Genomic DNA, 25,042 nt, shown 5'->3' with positions numbered 1-25,042 from the left:
GCATCACTTCCAGCTTTTTTTGCTTATGTGGTGCTGAGAAATCGAACCCAGGGCCTCAGGCATGCAAGGCAAGTGCTCTACCACTGAGCCACCTTCCCAGCCCCAAACTTGAGATTCTTGATCCCCAGGTCTGACATGTTTGGACCTGAAAATATTTACTAAGGAAAAGAGTTCAAGAGGCCATTCCTGTATTAGCCCTTCTTGTCTAAGATATTTTGAGTTGGTTTCTATTTTGTACAGCTGAAAGCATTAGAATTAAGCAGCTCAGTAATCCATGCCAAATGTGGGATACTTGCTAGTCTCTAGAAACTACTGCTGTGGCCGAGCTCCATTGACTTACCTTCCCTCATTTCACTCCAGTGAGCCTATAGGGTTTCCAAGGGTGCCATCCTGGCTGTCAGGTCTAGTTCACCAAATGCAGGTGAGGCCTGTTCACCAGATAGGCTGCGGTGGTGAAGATGAAGCAGATATTGCTCCTGCCCTTCAGCAAGTCAAGTGCAGCAGAAGACACCATGCCAGGCCATCAGTGAATGATGAAAGGACTCTGTGAGGCCAGCCCAAAAGCTGACTTGTGAAATGGCCAGATGAAACTTCATGTGTGTGTGTTAAAGAACAGAAGGCTGGGGGTCTGTCTCAGATGGAAGAGCACCTAAACTAAAAGATGAAAGCACAATACTTCTCTTCGAGGCTCAGCTTTCTTCCTGGCTGTGAAAGGGGTTAGGGAGGGGGTAGAAACAGGAATGGAAGGAAAAAGAAAGAAGTTAAAGTCAAGCAATGATTATATATGTCATAGTACAGTGTTTGGCATATAATAGATGTCCCAACAATGTTCTATTATTTACCAGCTCTGGTCACATGGTTCTAATTCCTTATCTTTGCTGACCTGGGTGGCTTTCTCCCCTTTCTCACTCATTCCTGAGCCTAGTAGCAAGGCCTTTTGACTACAGAGACTTTTCCTCAGGCAGGAAATCTGAGCCCAGTGCCTGGCTTATGACAGCTTCTGGAGCTGGGTAGTTTGTGTTTTCTCTTCTCTTCTCTTCTCTTCTCTTTCCTTTGTCCCTTCTCTCCTCTCTCCATTCTCTTTCCTAAATGCAACACAATAAAACCAAACAAAAGCCTGATGCCTGGCGTGGCTTCTCAGGGAGTTATGCAAGTGTGTAAAAAATAAAATAAAATAAACATTGAGTTTTCAGCATTTGGGATGTTTGATTAGGCACTGAGTGGAGCCAAGGCTGGTTAGACCCAAGGAAGGCTCAGGGCAAAGGGGAGAGGGGAGGAGCTCCGGACAGTGTGGGAGGGTCCCAGGGACCAACTCAGAAATGGCTATTTGTCTCCTGAAAATTTGGCAACGCTCTGGTTGTATGAGCCCAGACACAGAACATTTGGGATCCAACAACTCCCCTTTCTTGGCTATCTACCATCTCTGTTCCTTGGCCATCGGGACACCCCAGGAGCCATTTCTTCCATCCTCCTGTCATTTAAACGACCCGGTGCCCTTGGCTCAATATTCAGCTCCCCCTCCCCACCCCAAGGAGATTGCACAGCCTGTGTTGATTACTCACCCCCCCCACCACACACACACACACACACACACACACACACACACACGGTCAATGTGTCTTTCCTGCTCTAGCTTGACTCCGCAAACTAGTTTTAGCTCATTTTCCTTTGCCCAATCTGAAGTGAGGCTGGAGGACAGCTGTTTGCCACCCCATGAAGCATCTCTCCCTCCCTGTCTGTTCAGGCTTGACTTCATCATCCGGGTCACTGCAGGTGTCTGCTGCCCTTCAAATGCTCACCACCAACAGACACTGATAGAGTTCCTGCCATTAAATCCCTGCATCCTTCATTTCACTGAGCCCTGAAAACAGAACCCTGAAGCTCAGAAAGGTCAAGTATCTTAGGCCTGGCCACACCGCTGGTAAGTGGACGGATGGAGCACGAATTCAGACACTGGCTGCCTACGCGTCATGTCCACCCCTCCCCAGGTCCTGGGAGTGGAGTTGTGATCACCTGGGGGGGTGGGGTGGCCTCAGGATGTCTTGTGGACTTGAAGACTAAGGATTTGACTCCGAAGGGGAGGAGAGTAGCCAGGACCCTGCCTCTGCTAACAGTTTATTCCTGTCAGTCTTCCAGGTTTCCTTTGGGGAAACTGAGGTTTGGCCAGGGTCCTGGGCCCTGTTCTCACCCCAAGATGTGCCCGAGTTGCTGCGGCTTGGAAACCTCCGGGGTGCAGGAGCGGGGTGGGGGCCGGTGGCCAGGGCCGGGGGTCCTACACCGGGGGCCGAGGGTTTGTCCCCCTGCCGAGCCTCCAGCTGCGGGCCGGGCGCGCGGGAGGGGGCTGCGAACTCCGGGGCCCGGCGCTCCAGTCCGTTTTTTCTTGCGGATCCCAGGAAGGGGGGCCGGCTCGGGGGTGGGACCGCCGAGGGGGGGATTCCCTCCCTCGTGCGAGCCGCCGACCGGCCCCTCTCGGGCCGGGAGCTCGGGCCGAGCGGAGGAGCAGCCGCGGGGAGCGCGAGCGCGCGCGGGGGTGGAGAAGCCGGGGGGCGGCGGCCAGGCACGCGGGGGCGGGGTGGGGGTCCGAGCCGGGGCTGCGGGGAACCAGGCGGCCCGAGCCACCCCCAGGACCGAAGCGCCGGGTGGGGCGCTGGCCCCGGAGGGCCTGAGCCACCCCACAGATTGAGCAACTGGGGGACGGGCGGGTGCTTCGGACGGTGCTGCGGCGGGACGGCGGGCCGCGCCCTCGCCCCTCCCGGGCCTGCCCCGCCACGGCTGGCTGGCTGCGCGGAGGTGAGTCCCCCTCGTCGCCGCTCCGTCCTCCCCTGCGGCCCCGCACCCGGGACCCGGGGCACCTCCCGTCGGGGCTCAAGCCCGGACCCCGGACCCTAGCAGAGCAGCGATGGATTCTGGGGGCGGAGGCGGGGGGGGGGGGGAGGGGACTTGTGAAATTGGCCTGTCTAACTTGGAGAGCTCCGGTGGGTGTGGGTGGAGTGGGGGGGGGACAGAAGAAGGGGTGTCCGCTGCGCTGGTCATCCAGCAAGCAAAGACCCCGCTCCGTTCCCCCAATGCTGCCGCCCCGACTCCTAGCCCCTCCCGATTGCTGCCTCGGCTTCTCGGCAATTCCCCCCAGCCCCTCACTTATTGCTAGGATGCCCCCCCCCCCCCGTCCATCAGTCCCATCACACGCCTCTGCAATCCAGGGACCCCCTTATCCCCGCCCCCAAGATCCCGGGTGACACCCCCTCCCCCAGCCCAGTCCCGCAACCCGGACGTGGCAGGCGGTGGCAGGCGGTGTGCGCCACGGCCCTGGATGCGCAACGAGTTGGCGACTTCCTCCGGGAGAAAGGATGGATGGATCGGCTTGGGGCGCTGAGCGCAGCCGGGACGCTGGCCGAGCAGGGATGAATTCGGGGTGGGGTGGGTGGGGTGGTGGTACCATCGGACCTCCGACTTTGGAGAGCTCGCGTGGATCGGGGAGGTGGCGGGGGCGGGGGTGGTAACGCGGGTAACGCGGCTTCGGGTCCTCGTCGGTCCCGGGGCACCTGTCGGGGCCTCTCGGGGAGAGTGGGGAGGGGAAGATGAATGTGAGCCCTGGGGCGGAGATGGAGTGGTGGGGAGGAGCGGTTCTCTCGGCCCGTGGTTTGGGGGAGCGGGAGGGAGGGCGGGAGGGGGTGCCCAAACACCTGGCTCTGCTCTGGCGGACAAGCTGATCCCGCCAGATCGGGCAGGCACGTCCTGGGCCCGCGCCCCGCCAGCCTGCGCCGCGGCCCACACTCTCCAGCGCGCAGCCGGTCGGGGCGGGGCGGGGAGGGGGGGGGGAGGGCTAATGAGAAATTATCTGGATAGTTTACATTTTTTGGGTCTGTATCCGTTCCCTGACGGAGAGTACCCATTTATCCTGATAGTATTGCAGGAGAGAAAGTCAGGCCAGCGACTCCCCGCCTTCAGATCCTCCTTCCTCCCCAACCTAGATCCTCTGGTCTTCCATCCCCGGTGGCCTCCTTCTCCTCCCCCGTCTCCACCTGCGCAGGCCCATTCCCCAAGCCCTGGCGATGGTCTCCACTCAGCTTCCCCAGCCTAATATTAGGTCCATGTCCACGCACACCCTTAACCTCTCAGGGCCATAGAATGGGACCAAGACTACCTCCCTAGTTATGATAGGACAAACAGGGGCCTGCAATACGGCCGGTGAGAGGAGGAGACCTGGGAAGAAAGGAGTGTCCTTCCCCACCTTCTTCCTCACCCCACCTCTACCCTTTCCATCTGGCTAGCATAGTGCGCCCCCCTCCCCAAAGTAAACTGCTGATCCAAGGGAAATCAGGATGAAAACGGTGATGGAAATGAGTCCGGAGATTTAAAAGAAGGCCATGGACTCCAGAGCTCCTGTCCCAGCCCTAGTCGGTTTGGAGCCAGAGCCTCCTTGATAGATGGGGAGCCTCTGAGACAAGGATGCTGGGCCCGCTGGAGCTTGGAACTGGAGGGCTTCTAGCTCAGACCTGTCCAGTGTTGACAATCAGAAGTCACATACGAGCCTGAATTTTCAAACTCTGAAAAGATAGGAAGTCCTGCATTGAGCCGTGACTTTTGCCTGTAGACCTTTAGCTGGAGATGAATAGCAGATGCTCCTTTAGGTGGCCCACTTGCCCTCCCATTTTCCACAACACATCTAAATTTACTATTTATTGCTTGTGAGTCTGTACACATGTATGTTTGTGTGCATGTATATATATACACACACATATATACACATATGGAGCCAGTGCAGATGCCCTCAGCATGTGCATATAAGCATATGTACATATATATGTGTGTATACATACATACATATGATGTATATATTTGCATTTCCTCCCAAAAGTGCTTGAAATGCTTCCTTTGAGTTTCAAGGAAATTAGTTCCTTGAAAAGAGCTAGCTAGTTTCACCTGCTCCAATAAAATTGTCCTCTAGTGTCCCAGCTGAGACTGTTTTCCTGCTGATCAGATGCACGTGGTCTAGAAGCTGATTGCAGGCAGGCAAGGTCTGACTAGGAAGGAGGCAAAGAGGAGGGGGAGGCTAAGAATCCTTGGTGATGAGGGGGGCACAAAGAACGCAGAGATGCTTGAGAGACCTTTTCTACCCTGAGGACCCCAGGAGTATGCACAGATAGTGAGAGTGAAGTCTCAGACCTAGGTTTAGTGCCCCCTTTGGCTGAAGCAGTATTTTCAGGTCTGCCCACTCCACCCCAACTAGTGCTGCCATCAGGAGTAAAACAGATGGAGAGAGATCACTGGTTGCTGGGACCATCAACCACAAAGAGAAATGCAGATAAGGAAATAGCATGTCAGGGTTCAGTAGTAAGGTTCAATCCAGATGATACAGAAAATAATATTGCTTTTTGAATGACTATAGGAATACTAGACTCAAAATGATTTTTATTTTTTTTGCCAGTCCTGGGGCTTGAACTCAGAGCCTGAACACTGTTCCTGAGCTTCTGAGCTTCTTCTTCTTTGGTCAGTCACGGGTCTTGAACTCTGGGCCTGGGCACTGTCCCTGATCTCTTCAGCTAAAGACGAGTGCTCTACCACTTGTGCAACAGCGCCATTCCAGTTTTCTGGTGGTTAATTGGAGATAAGGGTCTCATGGACTTTCCTGTATGGGCTGGCTTTGGACCATGATCCTCACATCTCAGCCTTCTGAGTAGGATTACAGATGTGAGTCACCGGGCTAGGCTCCTGAGCTTCTTTTGCTCAAGGCTATCACCCTGCCACTTTAGTCAAAGCACAACTTCTAGCTTTTTCTGTATATGTGATACTGAGGAATCGAGCCCAGGGCTTCATGCATGCTAGGCAAGCATTCTACCACTGAGCCACATTCCCAGCCCAAAATGAATTTTTTGTTATGAGAAATGCAACAGGTAGCCCTTGCTATGTGCCAGCACTGTTCTAAGCTTGCTCTTTTCTTTTCTTTCTCCTTCCTTCCTTCATTGTATCTCTCTCTTTCCCCCTCTCCTCTCTCTTTTCTCTCTTCTGCCTTGGACTTGTACCCAGGGCCTCAAATTCACTTGACTTTCTTGCTCATAGCTGGTGCTGTATCACTTAAGTTATACCTAGCAGCTTGACTTTCTGTGGTTATTTGGAGATACAGTCTCTTGGATTTGGCTACCATAATCCTTCAGATCTTAGCCTTCCAAGTAGTTATGATTTCAGGCATGAGCCACCATGGCTAACTCATGTAACTTATAATTAACTCACCTAAGCTATACTAACTCATGTAACCTATTACTCACATAAGCCATACTAACTCATGTAAACTATAAACAACCCTCATGCAGATAAGAAAATGAGCTCCGATCAACTAAGCAACTAACCCAAGGTAACACAGCTAATAAGTAGCAGAGTCAGCAATCCAAACCAGGCAGTCTAGCTCTCAGATTCATGCCTGTAACCATCTTGTTTTGCCTCTCGGCCTCTGAGACGGTATGGGAGCTGAAGATAGCAGCTTGGTCAAGTCGGCCACAATCTGTGGGTGATGGGGGTGTGTACGAGGGCTGGAGAGGGTGGGAAGGTTTTGGAAGGTCACACAAGGAGTGTTGGAAGGGGCTAGGAGGGGCTGGCAGCTGATGCGGCATGGGGGTGGCTGGGGGCATCACTGCTGGCTCGGGCCACAGCACCAGGTGGGATCCATCAGCTTCATGTAAACACTTCTCACAGGCAGCTTAACCACTTGAGTGTGTCTGGCCTTCAAAGCCAGTGGGAGAGGCTGAGAGGGAGGCACCAAACTCCTCTGGGGGGGGGGGATAATGATTTATCTCCTGTGCAGGTGGGCTCCTCTGAGAGGCCGGGGGGTGGGGGGTAGACTGGGCACTTGGAGGCTGAGAGAGGGAGGGATTGGGGAGCAGGAGGGTAGAGGGTACCTCCATGCTAGCATCTCAGAGGTGTCATTTAGGAAGCCAGTTATCTCCCTTTTATAGATGAAGAGACAGACGTGCAGGGTAGCCACCAGCCAGTGCCCAGGAAGGTGATGCTCCTCGTGGCATTCACAGAGCTTCCTGTGCTACAGGCCAAATGCTTACTGCGATCTCTCGTCTCTCTGGAGTGTGAGTGTGTGGGGCAGAGAATGGGTCAGGGTGGTCAGAGTTATCGGGAGTGTGGATCAGAATGTGGCTTTGTGAGTGGGAAGTGGAGGTCTGCACCTCACTCCCAAATTGGGCTCCAGTGCCCAGATGTCCAGCTTTCCAGACACATCCACTGGGGCAGGACCAGCTCCCTGCCCCCATCGCCCCAGCCGCCCTAGTCCAGAGCCCTGGCTCTCTGGGCTGGGGGATTATCTCTGGCCAGGGCAGGCATTGCTGCCTCTTTTATCCGTTCACAAAAGCCAGGCTTGCCCAGCCTGCTGTGTCAGAGTTTCTGTGGCCTGGGGAAGCCTTACTTCCTTTTCTCCCGCCAACCCTGGAAAGCCATACAGTCAGCCAGCTTGCCGGGGCCACTACTCCAGCTCCAGGACAGGTGAAAGGCACCTGGGTGACTCAGCACTGGGAAGAGAAGGCTGATGGGTGGTCACTCATGGAAAGACAAAGAAAGCTCCTCTTCAAATGACAGGCTGTTACTGTAGCATGACGTCTGTAGAGTAGACTTAAAGAAGGACTTCTAGTAGAGCTGGCTAATATTTGTCAAGAGTGGGGTCATCTTGTTCCCGTGACGGAGAAAATCCCAGTGATCTACAGGTTTGCTTTGGGTGCTCACCATCGTCTAGCTGCTCAGATAGCTGGCTCTCAGGGCAGGCTGGGAAAATTCTACTCAATAGAGGAAGAGATTTCTTTTCCCAAGGTACAGGTTGGGGGTCCTTGTTGTGCCCAAACATTCTCATGACTTCCTGGGCAGGAAAACATGTGGGGAGGTAGAAGGTATAAGATGAGAGGGTAAATGAACTCTTCTGTCTCCTTCCTGACAGGTTGGCTTTGGGGGGGTCTTCTCTGCTGAAGTGACAAGGAGGTTCTCCGGGTGACGCTCCAAGGTGGCTCCAGGGACCACTCTCTCTGAGGACCTCTGTGTGAGCTGATGGAGGACCCAGCTTCCCACACCCTCTCTGTCCCCAGCTGAGATTATGGTGGATTTGGGCTCTGGCCCAGGCCAGGGCCTCCAGCTGCTGACCCAGCCCCAGCCCCAGCCTCAGCCCCAGCCCCGGAGGCATTAGCCAGAGCCCTGCCGAGACCACCCCTCCTGCCAGGGGCCTGGGGCTGGCAAGTGACTATGCGGCTTGGACTGTGTGTGGTGGCCCTGGTTCTGAGCTGGGTGCACCTCGCTGTTGGCAACCGGGGAATCAAGGGCAAGAGGCACAGACGGAGTGAGTATCTGCATGGGGGAGGGGGAGAGGAGCATGCCATGGGAGGGGAGTCCAGGGGGAGAGGGGAGGACTAGAGGCCTTGGTAGCTCACTCTGGGATGGATGCTTTGTAGATAGTAGATCTTTCTGCTGGTAGATTACCCCACTAGTGGATTAACTTGTTGAAATTACCTACTCTGGGATGACTCCTTTTGTCTGCCTTCCCCTTTGAGGACTGCTGCCTGGATTAAGCTCTCTTGTGCGGGTCTAGTTTGTGGATTACATCCCTAGCTTTGTGTGGTATCCATGGCAATGCTTCCCGACCCTGCTCCAGCATGCTCCTTCCTACTTTCCTCACCCACCCAGACGTTCAGGGCACCTTTCTTTTTGTGGTGGCTGAAGTGTGATCCCGTGGGGGCAGGAATCCAGCACATCTAGGGAGTGGGCACCAGGGTTTCCCTGGCAGATCATGGACAGGAATAGCAGGGGTTGTAAGGCCAGGAGATTCTCCCATCCCCTGGCTTTTAACCAGGCCAGTGGGATTCAAGGAACTGTGGTAAGCATGATGGTAAGGCAAGCAGGGAAGTCCAGCCTTCCTACCCTCCAAGCCAGGCAGCTTCATGTTCCTCTGCTTTCAAAATGACCTTCCATATAAGATAGTGGGTTGGAAGAAAGGTTTTAAAAGAAAATCAAGTCCGGCAATGGTGTCTCATGCCTGTAATCCTAGCTACTCAGGAGGCTGAGATATAAGAATCATGGCTCAAAGCCAGCCCAGGCAAGAAAATCCATGAGACTCCTAACTCCAATTAACCAGTAAAAAACCAGAAGTGGCGCTGTGGCTCATGTGGTAAAACACCAGCCTTGAGTGTAAAATTAAGGGACAGTGCTCAGGCCCTGAGTTCAAGCCCCAGAAATGGCTTGTGTATGGGCATATGTGCGTGAGTGCATGCACAGGTGTGCGCGTGCGCACGTGCGCGCACACATACACACATTCTTGTATAGATGCTAAGAACAGGGAAGGTATAGGCCAAGGGACACCCAGTGAGTATTGCAGCCTAGGTCTCTTGAAGTCTGTGAGCCCAATGTTCTTTTTATTCGTGTGTGTGTGTGTGTGTGTGTGTGTGTGTGTGTGTTGTGTTTCCATGTATGTGTGTGAGTATGTGTGCATATTCAGGTGCATGTGTGCATGTGCTGTACTAGTACAGGGACTTGAATTTATACTCTCCTTGAGTAGCTTTTCCACTCAAGGCTGGTGCTCGGCTTCTTGACCCATGCCTCCACTTTGTGCTTAATTGGAGGTAAGAGTCTTATCAGATTTGTCTGCTCAGGCTGCCTTCAAACCAGGATCCTCACAGCTTCCCGAGTAGCTAGGATTACAGGCATAAGCTATTAGCACCTGGCTCATAGTTTTCTTAAGCACAGAGCTTGGTAAAGTTCAAGATTAACCTGCTATCTGCCCCTCCCTCCCTTTCCCCCTAATCTCAGACATTCCTTGTGCTCAGTAGTTTCTTTTTTTTGGGGGGGGGGAGGGGGGGTCTGGTCCTGGAGCCTGAACTCTGGGCCTGGGCGCTGTCCCTCAGCTCTTCAGCTCAAGGCTAGCGCTCTACCACTTGAGCCAGAACGCCACTTCTGGCTTTTTTCTTTCTGCGTATGTGGTGCTGAGGAATCGAACCCAGGGCCTCAGGCATGCAAGGCAAGCGCTCTACCACTGAGCCACCTTCCCAGTCCCTGGTGCTCTGTATTTTCAATGATGGTAGCTAGCCATTTATGTTATGGGAGTGGCCATGATTGTGAGCAGCCCCTGCTGGGGAGTGGGGTGGAGCCCTCTGGACTCCCCCCTAGGCTCTCTTTCAACATTTCCCCCATAAAGAAAAGTTGTGCCAGCAGACAGGAAGTCTTCCTGAAGTCTCGCCCAACTCCCTCTTGCTTCTCTTTTCCCTGCAGACTGACTTGGGCCAGGGAAGGATGAAAAGCAGTAGAGTTTTATTGGGTCTTTCTGGGAGTAGCCAAGGCCAGAACTCAGCCCAGGAGAGAAGCTCAGAGAATTGGTGAAGCTGAAAATCCCTGGCTTAACAAACAATTAGAGACGGTTAGGTTCATTCAGCAGCAAGGCCTTGATTTTCCTCCCTTCTCTGTTCCGGACAGCGTTTTAGACTATACAGGCCAGATGTAGTTTAGTGATTTGTAATCAGTCTCCTCTGTTTGAGAGAGAGAGTGAGGGAGAGCAAACGAGTTAGAGATTGGGATAGAGCAAACAAGTGATCGAGCAAGTGAGAGAGAGAGAAAGTCCAAGTTATACAATATACACAAGTGTTTCCACCTTTGCTCACGTGTATAGGAACACATACAGCAGCTGAACCAGGAGCCATCAGCCCTGGGTTCAAGTAAGTTGAACTAACAAAGTCATGGACTGGGCATCAGTACGGCCTGCAGTGGCCATGTAATGTAACTTTTTTTGTTTTTATGTGCTGGTACTGGGGCTTAAACCTAGGGCTTGGGTACTGTCCCTTAGCTTTTTAACTCAAGGCTGGCACTCTACCACTTGAGCCACAGTTCCACTTCCAGCTTTTTGATTGATAGTAAATTGGAGATGCGTTTCATGGGCTTTCCTTCTCACACTGTTTCTGAACCACTATCCTTACACCTCAGCTTCCTGAGTAGCTAGGATTACAAGTGTGAGTTACCCAGTTTCTAACTGTAATGTAGCATTTTGATGTGCCCACTTTGCCCATAGCCATACCCAGTGGTATGGTGATGGTGAAAGTTTAGGTTGGGGAGAGGGGGAAACACAGGGGTACAGTGAGTGTCCAGGATGAATAAAGGCTGGGCAGACATGAGGGTGTATGCTGTTAGGCCATCCTTGTTATAAAAACCACAGTTGTAAAGCTAGAATCTAGACTGAGGGGTGTGGTCTATGTGATAGAGTGTTTGCCAAGTATGAAGTTCTAAATTCAAATATCAGTATGGCCACAAGAAAAAGAGAAGTTTCTACTTGGATGAAGTGTGATGTGTGCAGAGAACAAAAACAGATATTGCTGAGGAATAAGGTTGAGGGGTGAAATAGGAAGAAAATTACTCATAGAATTTTTTCAGACCCACAAGGAGCTGGGTCTTTCTTGTAGATAATAGACAGCCATTGATGGTTTTGGACAGGGTTATGATGCCCATCCATTTTTTTCTCTTTTTTTTTTTTGAGGGAGGGCTTGTCCTGGGGCTTGAACTCTAGGCCTGAGCACTGTCCCTGAGCTCCTTTTTGCTAGTACTCTACCACTTGAGCCACTGTACCACTTCCAGCTTTTTTTGTGATTAATTAAAAATAAAAGTCTCTTGGGGCTGGGAAGGTGACTTAGTGGTAGAGTGCTTACCTTGCATATATGAGGCCCTGGGTTTGATTCCTCAACACCACATAAATAGAAAAAGCTGGACGTGGCACTGTGGCTCAAGTGGTAGAGTACTAGCCTTGAGCTGTAGAGCCGAGGGACAATGCCCAGGCCCAGAATTCAAGCCTCATGACTGACCAAAAAAAAAAGTCTCACAGACTTTCCAGCCCAGAGTTGGCTTTGAACCACAATTCTCAGAACTTATCCTCCTGAGTAGGTAGGGTTATAGACGTGAGCCACCAGCACCTGGCTCCATTGGAGTTTTTATTTTTGGTAATAGAGAAATGCCCAGAGCTGATGGATGAGTTGGGAGTTGGAAGAAGTGAGGACTTTGAGGAGGAGGGACTGTGATCCAGAAGTCATTCTTCCTATAGGGTTGCTTAGCTCAGCCACCCTGGGCAAAGCTCATTATAGCGATAGCATCTGGACAAAGGTGTGCACCAGGTTGAGGGAGGCCAGAGTGGGAGGGCACAGGGAGACCCAGCCTGCTTAGAGCAGGGAGCTGGGAAACAAAGAGCTTGGCAGCCAAGAAAGAGCTGGTTGGGTGGACTGGAAAGGCCACGCTATACACAAAGTCAGGAAGGAGGCTCCATGCCCTCTCGTTTTTTGTTTTGTTTTGTTTTTGTCGGTTGTAGGTGTGAACTCTGGGTCTGGGCGCTGTCCCTCAGCTCTTCAGCTCAAGGCTAGCCCTATACCACTTGAGCCACAGCACCACTTCCGGCTTTTTCTGTTTATGGGGTGCTAAGGAATTGAACCCAGGGCCCCATGCATGCAAAGCAAGCACTCTACCACTGAGCCACCTTCCAGCCCTCCATGCCCTCTCTGCCCTTCCTCCTCGCTGAGCCCACCCAGCCTCTTAACCAGGCTATGGGCACCTGATTACATCCCTAGCCTGTAGCTACCCATCATTAAAGCAGCAGGAAAGAGCCTTCTGTGCTCCTTCTTCTTGTCAATGGAACAGGGTCCTGTGTTCTACTCTGTGGTCATATCACGGCCTCCAGTACCCAAGGGTCTTTGCACAGCGGTTCCTCTCCTGTGGCTTGTCACTTTCCCTGGCCACCTGGGCCATTCCTCTGGAGCCACACATCACACTGTGCAGCCAGCCCTGCCTCCCTAGCGCTGGTGGGGCCAGCTCCTCCCAGATCTGGGCAACTGTCAGGTGTACAGGGGAAAGAATGAGTCTCAGGTTTCCCCTCTGAATCCAAATACTCAGCACCTTGGGCCTTCCACTCAAGGTAAGCCCCATCCTCACCTTCATAGCTCCTTTTCTGTGACTCCCTGTATCCTCAAGCTGAGGGCATCCTTTGGCTTCATTTCTCTTTGAGAAATATTCCCTCCCCCTCCTTTTTTGCCAGTCCTAAGGCTTGAACTCAGACCCTGGGCTCTGTCCCTGAGCCTCTCTGGGCTCAAGAATAACGCTCTACCACTTGAGCCACAGCACCACTTCCAGCTTTTTTAGAGTAGTTTATTGGAGATAAGTCACATGGACTTTCCTGTCTAGTCTAGCTTTGAACTGCGATACTCAGCTCTCAGCCTCCTGAGTAGCTAGGATTACAGGCATGAACCACCAGTCTATCTATAAACATCTTTTGTTTGTTTTTTGTCATGGGGCTTGACCTCGGCCTGGGCGCTGTCCCTCAGCTCTTCAGTTTAAGGCAAGTACTCTACCACGAGAGCCACAGTAACACTTCCAGTTTTCTGGTGATTAAGGGTGGAGATAAGAATCTCATGGACTTTCCTGCTGGGCTGGCTTTGAACCATGATCCTCAGATCTCAGCCTCCTGAGTAGCTAGGATTATAGGCGGGAGCCACCTGTGCCCTGCTATAAACATCTTTTTACCCATTGAACCAGCCCCTGACCATCTCTGAGTCCCATTTCCAAGTCCTGTGTGTATGTGTGTATGTATACATGCATGCAAGGAGTCCTGGGGCTTGAACTCAGGGCCTGGGTGCTGTCCCTAAGCTTTTGGCTCAAGTGTAGCACTCTACCACTTGAGCCACAGCTGCACTTCCAGCTTGTTTGTTTGTTAATTGAAGATAAGAGTCTCCTAGACATTTCTTTTTTTTTGCCGGTCATGGGGCCTGAACTCTGGGTCTGGGTGCTGTCCCTCAGCTCTTCAGCTCAAGGCTAATGCTCTACCACTGGAGCCACAACGCCAGTTCTGGCTTTTTCTGCTTATGTGGTGCTGAGGAATCGAACCCAGGGCCTCATGCATGCAAAGCAAGCACTCTACCCCTGAGCCACCTTCCCAGCCCCTCTCCTAGACATTTCTACCTGGACTGGCTTCAAACTGTGATCCTGATATCTCAGCCTTCTTAGTAGCAGGATTACAGGCATGAGCTGCCAGCACCTGACCTGACCTGTATCTTTTGATCTTATTTCCTCCTGTCTTCATTCCATCAGCGTACCTGCCTCTGGGTCTTGGGATCATATTCTACACCCATCTTCATCCAGTCCTCAGCTCACTGGGGTTTGTTTGGCTCTCATCTACTCCATTCAAGCTGCCCTTCTTAGGATCATTCAGCTGCTTTGAGGCTCACCAGCCTTGGCTTCCTCTAGCTCTGGTCCCTGAAGAACTTCTCTTTTCTATCCCCACTCTCCGTGTTCCCTCCCTGAGTTTCCTTTCCAAGAACCCTCTTCTTCTGCTTCTCTGCCCAATTGCATGTCACTGAGGCTCATCCTGAGCCTCCCCTCACTGCACAGTTTTATTTTGCCATTGCTCATCGGCTCCCAGGAATCCAGCCAGCAGCAATCATGCACCCCAACTATCCCCCAAGTTGTCTGCTCCACAGCCAACTTCTTGAAGAAGATGGCACTACTTCTTCTCTCTACTCCCTCCCTTCCTTTTTTCCTCTTCAGCCACTGCCTGCCCACCCCTTCCATGACCTATCACGCCACTGAAACTGCCCCATCAGGGTGGCCCACCTGTGTGCTCCCCATTCCTTACTGGACATCCCAGAGCATCTGGAATGTGGAGACCACACTCTTCCATCTCCTGGCTTCCATGAGGTGATATACTTTTCCATGGCCTCCCCTCTCACTCTTAGTTGGCCCCTCTTTCTCTGGCCTTGTCTCTCCTACCCTTGGTACCCATTCTCTCCACCATCTTGAGGACTCACTTGCTTTAGATGGCTGATTTCATGTCTGGCTCCAACAAGATCGTTTCTGTGTTCAACATTCTGAGAGACACAGGAACCTCACAGTCAGCATATTATCCCCTCCCCACTCAAGACCACTCTTCCTGTGGGGTCCCTACATCAGCGAGGGGTGAGAGCTGCCATATTGTACAGGTCCAGTGTCTCAAGGTCACCTTGACTTGTGCTTTGCTCTGACGCTCACCGCTATACCTGACACATTGCCTAATCTTGTGGATTCTACCTGTGAATATCTTCCCTCCTCTTATTTCAGATCCAGTTATTCTCCCTGGGAGTTGTTTCCCACCCCCTCTACCCCCGACCCCTTCTTGGAGCAGAGAGTCAGTACTGAGGTTCAAACACAGAATTTCACACTTGCTAGCCAGGTGTTCTACCAATTGAGCTATACCTCTAACCCTGTCTTATGTTTTATTGAGACAAGATTTTCCAAGGCTGGCCTGGGATTGACAATCCTAAACCAAGTATGATGATGTAATCTCATTAACAGGCTGAGACTGAGGCAGGAAGATCTCAAGTTTTTCAATTTATTTTTTTAGTTGTTATTATAAAGATAATATATAGAGTAGTTACAGTTATATAAGAGATCTCAAGTTGAGGCCAACTATAGTGAGACATGGTCTCAAAAACAAAGCAAAGAAAGATAAAAGCAGGGTGCTGATGTCTCATTCTTTTTTTTTGGGGGGGGGGTCTGGTCGTGGGGCTTGAACTCTGGGCCTGGGCGCTGTCCCTCAGCTCTTCAGCTCAAAGCTAGCACTCTACCACTTGAGCCACAGCGCCACTTCTGGCTTTTTCTTTTTGCTTATGTGGTGCTGAGGAATCGAACCCAGGGCCTCAGGCATGCAGGGCAAGCGCTCTACCACTGAGCCACCTTCCCAGCCCCATGATGTCTCATTCTTGTAGTCTACTTAATAGGTTAAGATCAGAGAATCTCAGTTTGAAGCCAGCCTGAACAAGAAAGTCTGTGAGACTCTTGTCTCCAATTAACCACTAAAAAGCCAGAAGTGGAACTGTGAAACCAGAAGTGGTTCAAGTGGTAGAATGCCAGCCTTGAATGAAAAATCTAAGGGGTAGTGCCTAGGCCCTGAGTTCAAGCCCCAGTATGGAGACACACACACACACACACACACACACACACACACACACACACACACACACACACACACACACACACACACACACTCACTCTCACTCTCTCTCTCTCTCTCTCTCTCTCTCCCCTGTGATTTCCTCCCCAGCTCCCAAATGCTGCAAATTATGGATGACCACCACCACACCCACATTCCACTGAGTTCCTACCTGGGAATTTTCTGATCCCCCTTTGCTATCCTTATAACCCATTTCTACCCATGTCTCAACTCCTTTCTGTGGGCTGGAGACTTCCCTGGAAGGCAAGCAATCCTTTTTCTTATCCCAGTTCCTTCTTCCCTCCCCAGCTTCTGTCTAGCCACCCACTCCAACCTCCAATCATGCTTAACTAATTTCAGAGCCCAGAGTGCACCACATTTTGCCTGTCAGTGCCGACAACAGCATTGATGATGTGCCAGGTAACTGGCAATAGGCACAGGAGTTCTTCAAAGGCCTTTGCAAATCTGTCCTTCACCAAAATGGTAAAGAGGGGTCAGCTACAGCAGCATAGCCACAGAGAGCTTCCAAAAGCCACCTGGCTCACTCCAGTCATCGACACTGCAGCAGAAGCCAGCATTCAATTCCACAATGGGTTTAGAGAAAACTCAATAATTGGGATTCAGCATCTTCTTTGGAGATTCTGGAGTTTGAACTCAGACCTCATGCTGATTAGACTGGTGCTTTACCACTTGGGCCATGCCTCCAACCTGGCTTTTTGCTCGTTATTTAGCGATGGAGTTCTCGGACTATTCTACTGGCTTCAAGGATTATGATCCTCCAGATGTAAGCCTCCTGAGTAGCTACAGTTAAAGAAGAGACATCAGCCCCTAGCTACATCTACCTTTTATGTTCTGTGTTCCCTGTGTCTGAAACACAGCAACTAAGAAATCATGGTAGAGTACTTGAATCTCCTCATTTTGACAAATGAGGATATCAATATGAATAGCAATAGCCTTAGCTGTGGCTTATTGAAAAGATGAGACGATTGATTACTTGTCTGACAATCCTTGCCACAGAATAGGATACTAATGCTAGTACTTAGAACTAAGCTGCGTTATTATGATTATTACTGATTGTGATTGCTTGTTACTCTCTTGTCTCAACTGCTTTCCTTAATGCTTCCTCTTCTGCTCTGGAATCAGAAGTCAGCCCCGGAGCATTCACGCCTCCAGTCAGCCATCTAGGGGATACATCTTCGCCTCCTTCTTTCTGAGTAGAAAGGGACACAGGTGATGCATTATTGTACTCAGACTTACAGACAGGGAGCTTGGCTCCAGGTCCAGTGAGATCTGCAGCCTGAGCTTGAGTCTGCTCTGCTGAAGCATTGAGTGAAAAAGCTAAGGGATAGTGCCCAGGCCCTAAGTTCAAGCCCTAGTACACACACACACTCCTTTCATCCATCCCTGAGAGATGCCAGCCTGACCCGCACACATACCCTCTATACAATGAAACCCCCCTGGGCTGGGAAGGTGGCTCAGTGGTAGAGTGCTTGCCTTGCATGCATGAGGCCCTGGGTTTGATTCCTCAGCACCACATAAGAAAAAAGCCGGAAGTGGCACTGTGGCTCATGTGGTAGAGCGCTAGCCTTGAGCTGAAGAGCTGAGGGACAGCGCCCAGTCCCAGAGTTCAGGCCCCACAACTGGACCAAAAAAAATTAAAAAAAATAAAACAATGAAACCTCCCTTCTTGTGGAGCCTGGGGAGAGGGCCCTCCCCTGCAGCTACCTCCTCACCCATGTTGTACCTGCAGTCAGTGCAGAGGGAAGCCAGGCCTGTACCAAAGGCTGTGAGCTCTGCTCCGAGGTCAACGGCTGCCTCAAGTGCTCGCCCAAGCTCTTCATCCTGCTGGAGAGGAACGACATCCGCCAGGTGGGCGTCTGCTTGCCGTCCTGTCCCCCTGGATACTTCGATGCCCGCAACCCCGACATGAACAAGTGCATCAGTGAGTGTGGGCAGGGCTAGAGAAGGGTGCCAAATGGGGGTGGAGGTGGTACAGTACACAGCGGGAGTGCTGTGAACTGTTGGTGGCCAGTGAGGATAGACATGAAGTTCTTTTTTTGTTTTTAATGTTAAGAAAATGTACAGAATGGTTACAGTTATATAAGTCAGGTAATGAGTACATTTCTTTTTTGAGGGGGGTGTTCGGTGTCATTGCTGGGACTTGATCTTGGGGCCTAGGCTCTATCCCTGAGCTCTTTCACTCAAGCCTAGTGCTTTACCACTTTGAGCTACAGTGCCACTTCGGGTTTTCTGATGGTTTGTTGGAGATAAGAGTCTCATGGACTTTCCTGCCTGGGCTGGCTTTAAACCATGATCCTCAGATCTTACTCTCTGAGTAGCTAGGAATTAAAGGCGTGAGCCACTGGCACCCAGCCCATGAGTACATTTCTTTCTGGACAGTGTCACCACTTCCCTTACTCTCTCCCAGTTTTGACCTCCCATCCTATCCACAAGTTGTATAGTCCATTTGAGACAAAGTTCTTGATTCAAATATTGTACTGTTGGCCAGATAGCTCCTGGGACAACCCTCCCCCTGCTTCCAATTGTATCCAAACTGGAATTCCATCTCTTCCTGCTGGACGTACACATGCTTCTAGTCCCATGGGTGACTCCAGTGTCCCAACTTGTCACTCAAGCTACAGACCTGATTGCCAACCTCTCATAGGTACCATGCTCCTTTCGCCCACCCAGCCAAAACCAAATCCTGGCTGCTCCACTTCCCTTCCATCCTCATAGCCATTGTCTTACCCAGGCCTCTGACACCTCCCAGCTGGACCAAGGCAGTAGCCTGGCCACCTGTCCTCCAGCCCTGATGTGGTTCCTCAACCCTCCCTCTGCACTGCAGCCACAAAGGTGCTTCTGAGATGCCCCCAACTCACTCCATCCCACTCACTTCTCCCAGAAGCCCTCTATCAGATCCACGGAAGTCCAAATCTGGGTAGGAACACTCTCCCCACCCCACCTCTACCCCCAGTCTTCAGGCTCTGCTTTCCACTCCATTATAGTTCTATAGACCCCAAGGCACATGCTGCCCTGTCCTCTGTAACTGTGTCTCTGCGCCATGCCTGGAGACATACCATGATCTCACCCAGGTGACTGGTGTCAGCGCCCCTCCAGCCGCTCAGTGCTTGGGGGTATATGAAACCCTGGCAAATCTCGGGCCAGTGGGGCCTCACCACGACCTTTGGAGGAAGAAGCCCAGAGAGGAATCGGTGGAGCTAAACTTTGCTGACTGGGCTCTGATCCCAACTTGGCTACTACTAGCCCATTGTATCACCCAGAGGTGGTCTCAGCCTCTCAACACCCATCTCCAAAATGGGAATATGAGTTCCTCTCACTAGGGAGAACGCTGTGAGAGCACACCTATAAAGCTCTTAGTGGCTGACACTCAGTAAATGGTAGTTGCTGTTATTATTTTGGTTTTTATTTTACTGGCAACCAAGCCCAGTCAGAAATCAGAAAACATCATAAGGCTGAGATTAGACTGCAGGGAAGGGGAGGATCAGAGTTGAGACGATAGAGGTAAACCTAGGAGTTGCCCTTTTGGTCTTAAGGGTGTTGGAGGAAAAGGGTTCTTGGCTGTGCCCGTGCCTGAGAGCCTGACAGCCTGGGCTTGAGGTGCCAAAGACTGGGAGTTACCAGCTTTGCCTGCACTCTGGGAAGCGAGAGATGGTAGAAGGCCTGTCCGTGCTCAGCCAAGCCCTGCATAGCCCAGCTCCCCCAAAGGAGGGAACTGGCAGGAGGGAGGCAGGGAGGAACCTGAGAGTCCAACCAAGGGGGTTCCTGGAACTCAGCCTTGAACTGGGAGAGGAATTTGCCCTAGGTTTGCTCTCGCTCCTCCAAACAGCTTCTTTCTGCCCTAGGCAGGAAGGGAATGAGAACTGGGTTGTGGTAGACGCTCAGCACTAGGGGAAAGGTGCTGCTTTCTGGAGACTCAGTTCTTCTGTGGTTAGGGGCCCTGGGATGCTGTGATATGCTGAAATTCTGCTCTCCTACCCCAAACCCAGAGCGCACGCACGCACGCACGCACGCACGCACGCACTGAAACTGTCTCAGTTGGGCCTCACCTTGAGTCCCTGAGCCTGGGACTGGATTTGGGTTTGTATTAGCTGGTGGTAGCAAGATTCCCAGATAGCCCTCAAGAGCAGCCCCTTCACCTGCTTGCCCCTACCCTTTTCTCTTCTCTGAAGACTCCAGTAGTCAAAGCTTTGGATCAAGCTGGACGCTGGTGACTCACTCCTGTAATCCTAGCTACTCAGGAGGCTGAGATCTGAGGATCATGGTTCAAAGCCAAGAAAGCCTGAGGCTCCTATCTCCAATTGACCACCAGAAAACTGGAAGTAGAGCTATGGCTCAGGTAGTAGAACTCTAGCCTTGAGCAAAATAGCTCAGGGACAGCACCCAGGTCCTGAGTTCAAGCCCCACAACTGACAACAACAATAACAACAACAAATCCTCTGGGTCAAGATCTGGTGGATGAGTGGGCATTGGGGCTGGGGATAAGAGGTCATGGCCACCCTGAACTGGGCCAGACCCAAGTCTAGTCCTGTTCCTCAGAATGCAAGATCGAGCACTGCGAGGCCTGCTTCAGCCACAACTTCTGTACCAAGTGCCAGGAAGGCCTGTACTTGCACAAGGGCCGCTGCTATCCTTCCTGTCCCGAGGGCTCCACCCCAGCCAATGGCACCCTGGAGTGCAGCAGTCCTGGTAAGCACCATGGGGTGCACATGTAGAGGGCAGAGGGATGAGTAGGGCACTTTATAGAGAAAGCTTCTCATTACATGCATACCCCCTGGGATTTTTCTAAGGCTTTGGGCCTTCCAGGTTAGAGAGGTTCCAACCTGAAGCCAGGCATCAGTGGCCCATACCTGTAATCCTAGCTACTCAGCAGGCTGAGATCTGGGGATTATGGCTCAAAGCCAGCCCAGGCAGAAAAATCCATGAGACTTATCTCCAATTAACTCTCAAAGCCCACTCAGAATTAGAGCTATGGTTCAAGTGGTAGAGTGCTAGCCTTGAGCAAAAAGAAACTTAGGGACAAGCTAGGCATTAGTGGCTCATGCCTGTAATACTAGTTACTCAGAAGCCTGAGATATGAGGATTGTAGTTCAAAGCCAGCCCATGTTGGTCATAGGGCTTGAACTCTGGGCCTGGGTGCTGTCCCTGCACTCTTCACCTAAGGCAAACGCTCTACCTCTTGAGCCACAGTGCCACTTCTGGTTTTCTAGTGGTTTATTGGAGATCAGGGTCTCACGGACTTTTCTGCCCAGGCTAGCTTTGAATCGTGATCCTCAGCTTTCAGCCTCCTGAGTAGCTAGGATTACAGGCGTGAGCCACCAGCGTCCAGCTCCCATGGATTCTTTTTTTTTTTTTTTTTGTCAGTGGAGGGACTTGGACTCTGGGCCTGGGCGCTGTTCCTCAGCTCTTCAGTGCAAGGCTAGCACTCTACCACTTGAGCACAGTACCACTTCCAGCTTTTTCTGCTTATGTGGTGCTGAGGAATTGAACCCAGGACCTCATACATGCAAGGCAAGCACTCTACCACTGAGCCACCTTCCCAGCCCCATCCCATGAGATTCTTACCTCCAATAGACTATCAGAAAACTGGAAGTGGTACTGTGGCTCAAGTGGTAGCTCAAGGCTAAGAGCTTGCGCTAAAAAGCTGAGGAACAGTGCCCACGCCCAGAGTTCAAGCCCCATGAGCAACAAAAAAAGAAAGAAAGAAAGAAGGAAGGAAGGAAGGAAGGAAGGAAGGAAGGAAGGAAGGAAGGAAGGAAGGAAGGAAGGAAGAGAAAGAAGGAAGGAAGGAAGGAAGGAAGGAAGGAAGGAAGGAAGGAAACAAACAAACTCAGGGACAGCACCCAGGTCCTAATTTCAAGCCCCAGGACCAGCACCAAAAGAATTTTCTAGTCTAAGGCCCAGACAGTGAGCAAATACGTGAGGCTACCTGGGGGACTCTAGGCCAGGAGAGCCCCCTCATATTTCTACTTCCCTTCTCCCTCTCTTTGTGCCAGCACAATGTGAAATGAGCGAGTGGTCCCCATGGGGGCCCTGCTCCAAGAAGAAGAAGCTCTGTGGTTTCCGGAAGGGCTCTGAGGAGCGGACGCGCAGGGTACTCCACGCTCCTGGTGGGGACCACGCCACCTGCTCTGACACCAAGGAGACGCGCAGGTGCACAGTGCGGAGGACGCCGTGTCCTGAGGGTGAGCTGCAGCCTCTGCCCCCCTGAGCCCAGTTGCTTTTGTCTTGCCCCTTGCCCAAGGCAAGGTCAAATAGACAGAGCTCCACTTAGTCCCATGCTGTCAAACCTGGGGGGGGGTGGTGCGGCCTGAGAGCAGTGCACCCAGGATGCAGTGTGGCAGGAGTTGGCAGCTTCTTTGGCCACCATTGCTGTACTTTTCCCATGTCTGGGTGCTATTCACACTGCCAGGGCCCTCCGTCAGATGGGGATGGGCTCAGCCCCAGAGACAAATAGGGATTCAAGCATCTGTGAAGAGGCCTGCTGCTCCTTATCTGCGCCCAGAGGTGGCCAGTGGGGGATGGGGTGGGGACCATCATACCTGTCTTGTGAGCTACACTGGAAAGTGCTCTTGGCTCTTAGGGAATCTAAGGTCTGAAAAAGAATGAGGAAGAAGCCTGGACACTGGTGACTCCTGCCTGTAATCCTAGCTACTCAGGAGGCTGAGATCTGAGGATCTCGGTTTGAAGCCAACCCGGGCAATAAAGTCTGTGAGACTCTTATCTCCAATTAACCACCAGAAAACTAGAAATAGAACTGTGGCTCAAAGTGGTAGAACACTAGCCTGGACCAAAATAGCTCAGGAACAGCACCTAGGCTGTTCAAGCCCCAAGATGGACCAAAAAAAGAATGAGGAGAAGGAGGCAGTGTGGCATAAACTGAGGAGGAAGAAGTGAAAAGATTCTTGAAACCTTCTCTCAGGACTCAGGCTTAGGGTCCTCCAAAGCTGCTGCTGGCCACCTCCCCACGGCCTCCATGCCCAGCTCCTGGCTATATCTCAGTAGGAGGAGGTTGTGGAGATACAGCATCTCTGTTCATTGTTTTGTTGATTCTTCTTGCTGTTGGTACTGTTGCAGGGCAAGAGAGGAGGAAGGGAGGCCAGGGCCGGAGGGAGAATGCCAACAGAAACCTGGCCAGGAAGGAGAACAAGAAGGCAGGCCTGGGTTCTCGGAGACGCAAGGGGAAGCCACAGCCACAACCAGGGACGGCAGGATCACCCACATCTGCAGGGCCCACCTAGGCACCGTGTCCAGCCTGGCCCATGCAGAAGAGCCCAGCTCTGCTCTGCATCATGAACGCTTTCCAGAACTGGAGTGTCAGAGCAGCTCATACATATACACTCTATCCACGCATACATACACACACACAATGATACCCAAATGTGTGTGTGTACATGCATTGTGAGTGCACTTGCGCACGCACACACATATACACACACACCACCACCAGGAGACACATCCATGCATACATACATACTCACTTGATTTATTATGGTTCCAGTGGACATAACAGAATATTTCCCAGCACTCAAATCTCAATGTTACAGAGTGGAACTTTCTGGAAGAACTGCTGAGATTGTATCTACTGAGTGTGGCAGACAAGAGCCAAAGCTCCAGGACTTCAGAAGCGTGGCCTTTCTCCTACCCCAGTGCAGCATGCCCAGCGTTGTGACTTGATCATTGGAGAGAATTGTTACACATCCATGACACATCATCAGGCCTGACCTGACTCAGAAAACTGCTTAAAGTTTATTTCAAATTAAAAAGAAAAGAAAAAAAACCCACAGCCTCAGTAGTCACAGGTATCATTCTTTTCCTTGGAGTAAGAAGTGACAAGAGTTGAATGCTAGCTACTATGGAGGTTGAGATCTAAGGTTTATAATTCCAGCCCAGCAGGAAAGTCCAATTAAACTCTAAACAGCCAGAAGTGGAGGAAGTATAACCCAAGTGGTAGAGTGCTAGCTAGCCTTGAGCAAAAAAGCTAAGGGACAGTGTCCAGACCCTGAGTTCAAGCACTAGTAATAGCAAAAAAATGAGGGGCAGGGGGAGGGTAGGGCCAAATTTCAAGAAACCCACATAGCCTCTGTGACAGAGGTTATAGCACAGGAAGAAAACTTTAGGAATACCCCGAGAGTGACAAGCAGACTCTCTGCATTCTGGTTACTCAGAATATGGTGGGCCACAAAGCAGCTTGTTAGGAGTGAGAATCTCAGTCCCATCCTAGACCTGTTGAACCATAGCCTGCATCTGAACAAGGTTTCAGGAGTTCATGTGCACAGCCAAGCTCAAGGAACACTGTCCTGGGCTGGGAAGGTGGCTCAGTGGTAGAGCGCTTGCCTTGCATGCATGAGGCCCTGGGTTCGATTCCTCAGCACCACATAAGCAAAAATGAAAAAAGCCGGAAGTGGCGCTGTGGCTCAAGTGGTAGCGTGCTAGCCTTGAACTGAAGAGCTGAGGGACAGCGCCCAGGGCCAGAGTTCAGGCCCAAGGACCAGACCCCCCCCCCCCAAAAAAAAAGGAACACTGTCCTAATTACCTCTCAGCAGGAGTCAGGGGACCAAGCCAGCTCTGATGGAGGACCATTCAGCTAGACATCATAGTTTTAATTGCAGCTCCTCAGGACATTGAGATGGGAAGGACTGCAGTTCAAGCCAGCCTGGGCAAAAAGTTGGCAAGATTTCATCTCAACCAATAAAAGTTGAGCATGGTAGTATATGCCTGTCTGTCATTCCCGCTCTGTGGGAAGCAAAAATAGTAAGATTTCAATACAGGCATAAACAAGAGAACCTATTTAAAAATAAATAAAAGGGGCTATGGGGACAAGGCTCAAATGCTAGAGAACCTTTCTAGTAAGTACAAGGTCTTGAGTTTAAACCTCAGTACTACCCCACCCAAAGAAAAAGGAGGAGTAGAGTATCTACAGAAGGGCTATGGCTATGGGGACAGTCCTAGGGGAAGGGAGTGCTCTTGGAGATAGTTGGGAACAGTCCCACTCTAAGGGAGTGAGTGGAATGATTTTTTTTGTGACATTCTGGTGTCCACTGGCAACTGTCCACCTACCAG

The 25,042-nt window shown here is 51.5% G+C and overlaps 1 protein-coding gene across 2 annotated transcripts; it reads left to right on the top strand.

Moving 5' to 3' along the window:
• The first annotated feature begins 1,867 nt into the window (after positions 1–1,867).
• On the top strand, positions 1,868–23,771 carry Rspo1 (R-spondin 1). 2 transcript variants are annotated; one of them, XM_042681706.1, is made up of 6 exons: positions 1,868–1,921; positions 7,931–8,323; positions 17,712–17,903; positions 20,519–20,668; positions 21,976–22,164; positions 23,057–23,771. In XM_042681706.1, the coding sequence occupies exons 2-6, from the start codon at positions 8,230–8,232 to the stop codon at positions 23,218–23,220; spliced, it is 789 nt and encodes a 262-aa protein (XP_042537640.1). In that variant the 5' UTR covers positions 1,868–1,921; positions 7,931–8,229; the 3' UTR covers positions 23,221–23,771. The 2 variants fall into 2 exon arrangements, with proteins under 2 accessions (XP_042537640.1, XP_042537631.1); XM_042681697.1 differs by lacking the exon at positions 1,868–1,921 and adding an exon at positions 2,752–2,790.
• Positions 23,772–25,042: the final 1,271 nt, after the last annotated feature.

This window comes from Dipodomys spectabilis, unplaced genomic scaffold (genome assembly GCF_019054845.1).
Source record: "Dipodomys spectabilis isolate Male_0828 unplaced genomic scaffold, ASM1905484v1 ptg000002l, whole genome shotgun sequence".
NCBI lineage: Eukaryota > Metazoa > Chordata > Mammalia > Rodentia > Heteromyidae > Dipodomys > Dipodomys spectabilis.
Note: the sequence above shows the minus strand (reverse complement) of the source record. Positions and strands in the feature narration are given on the sequence as shown.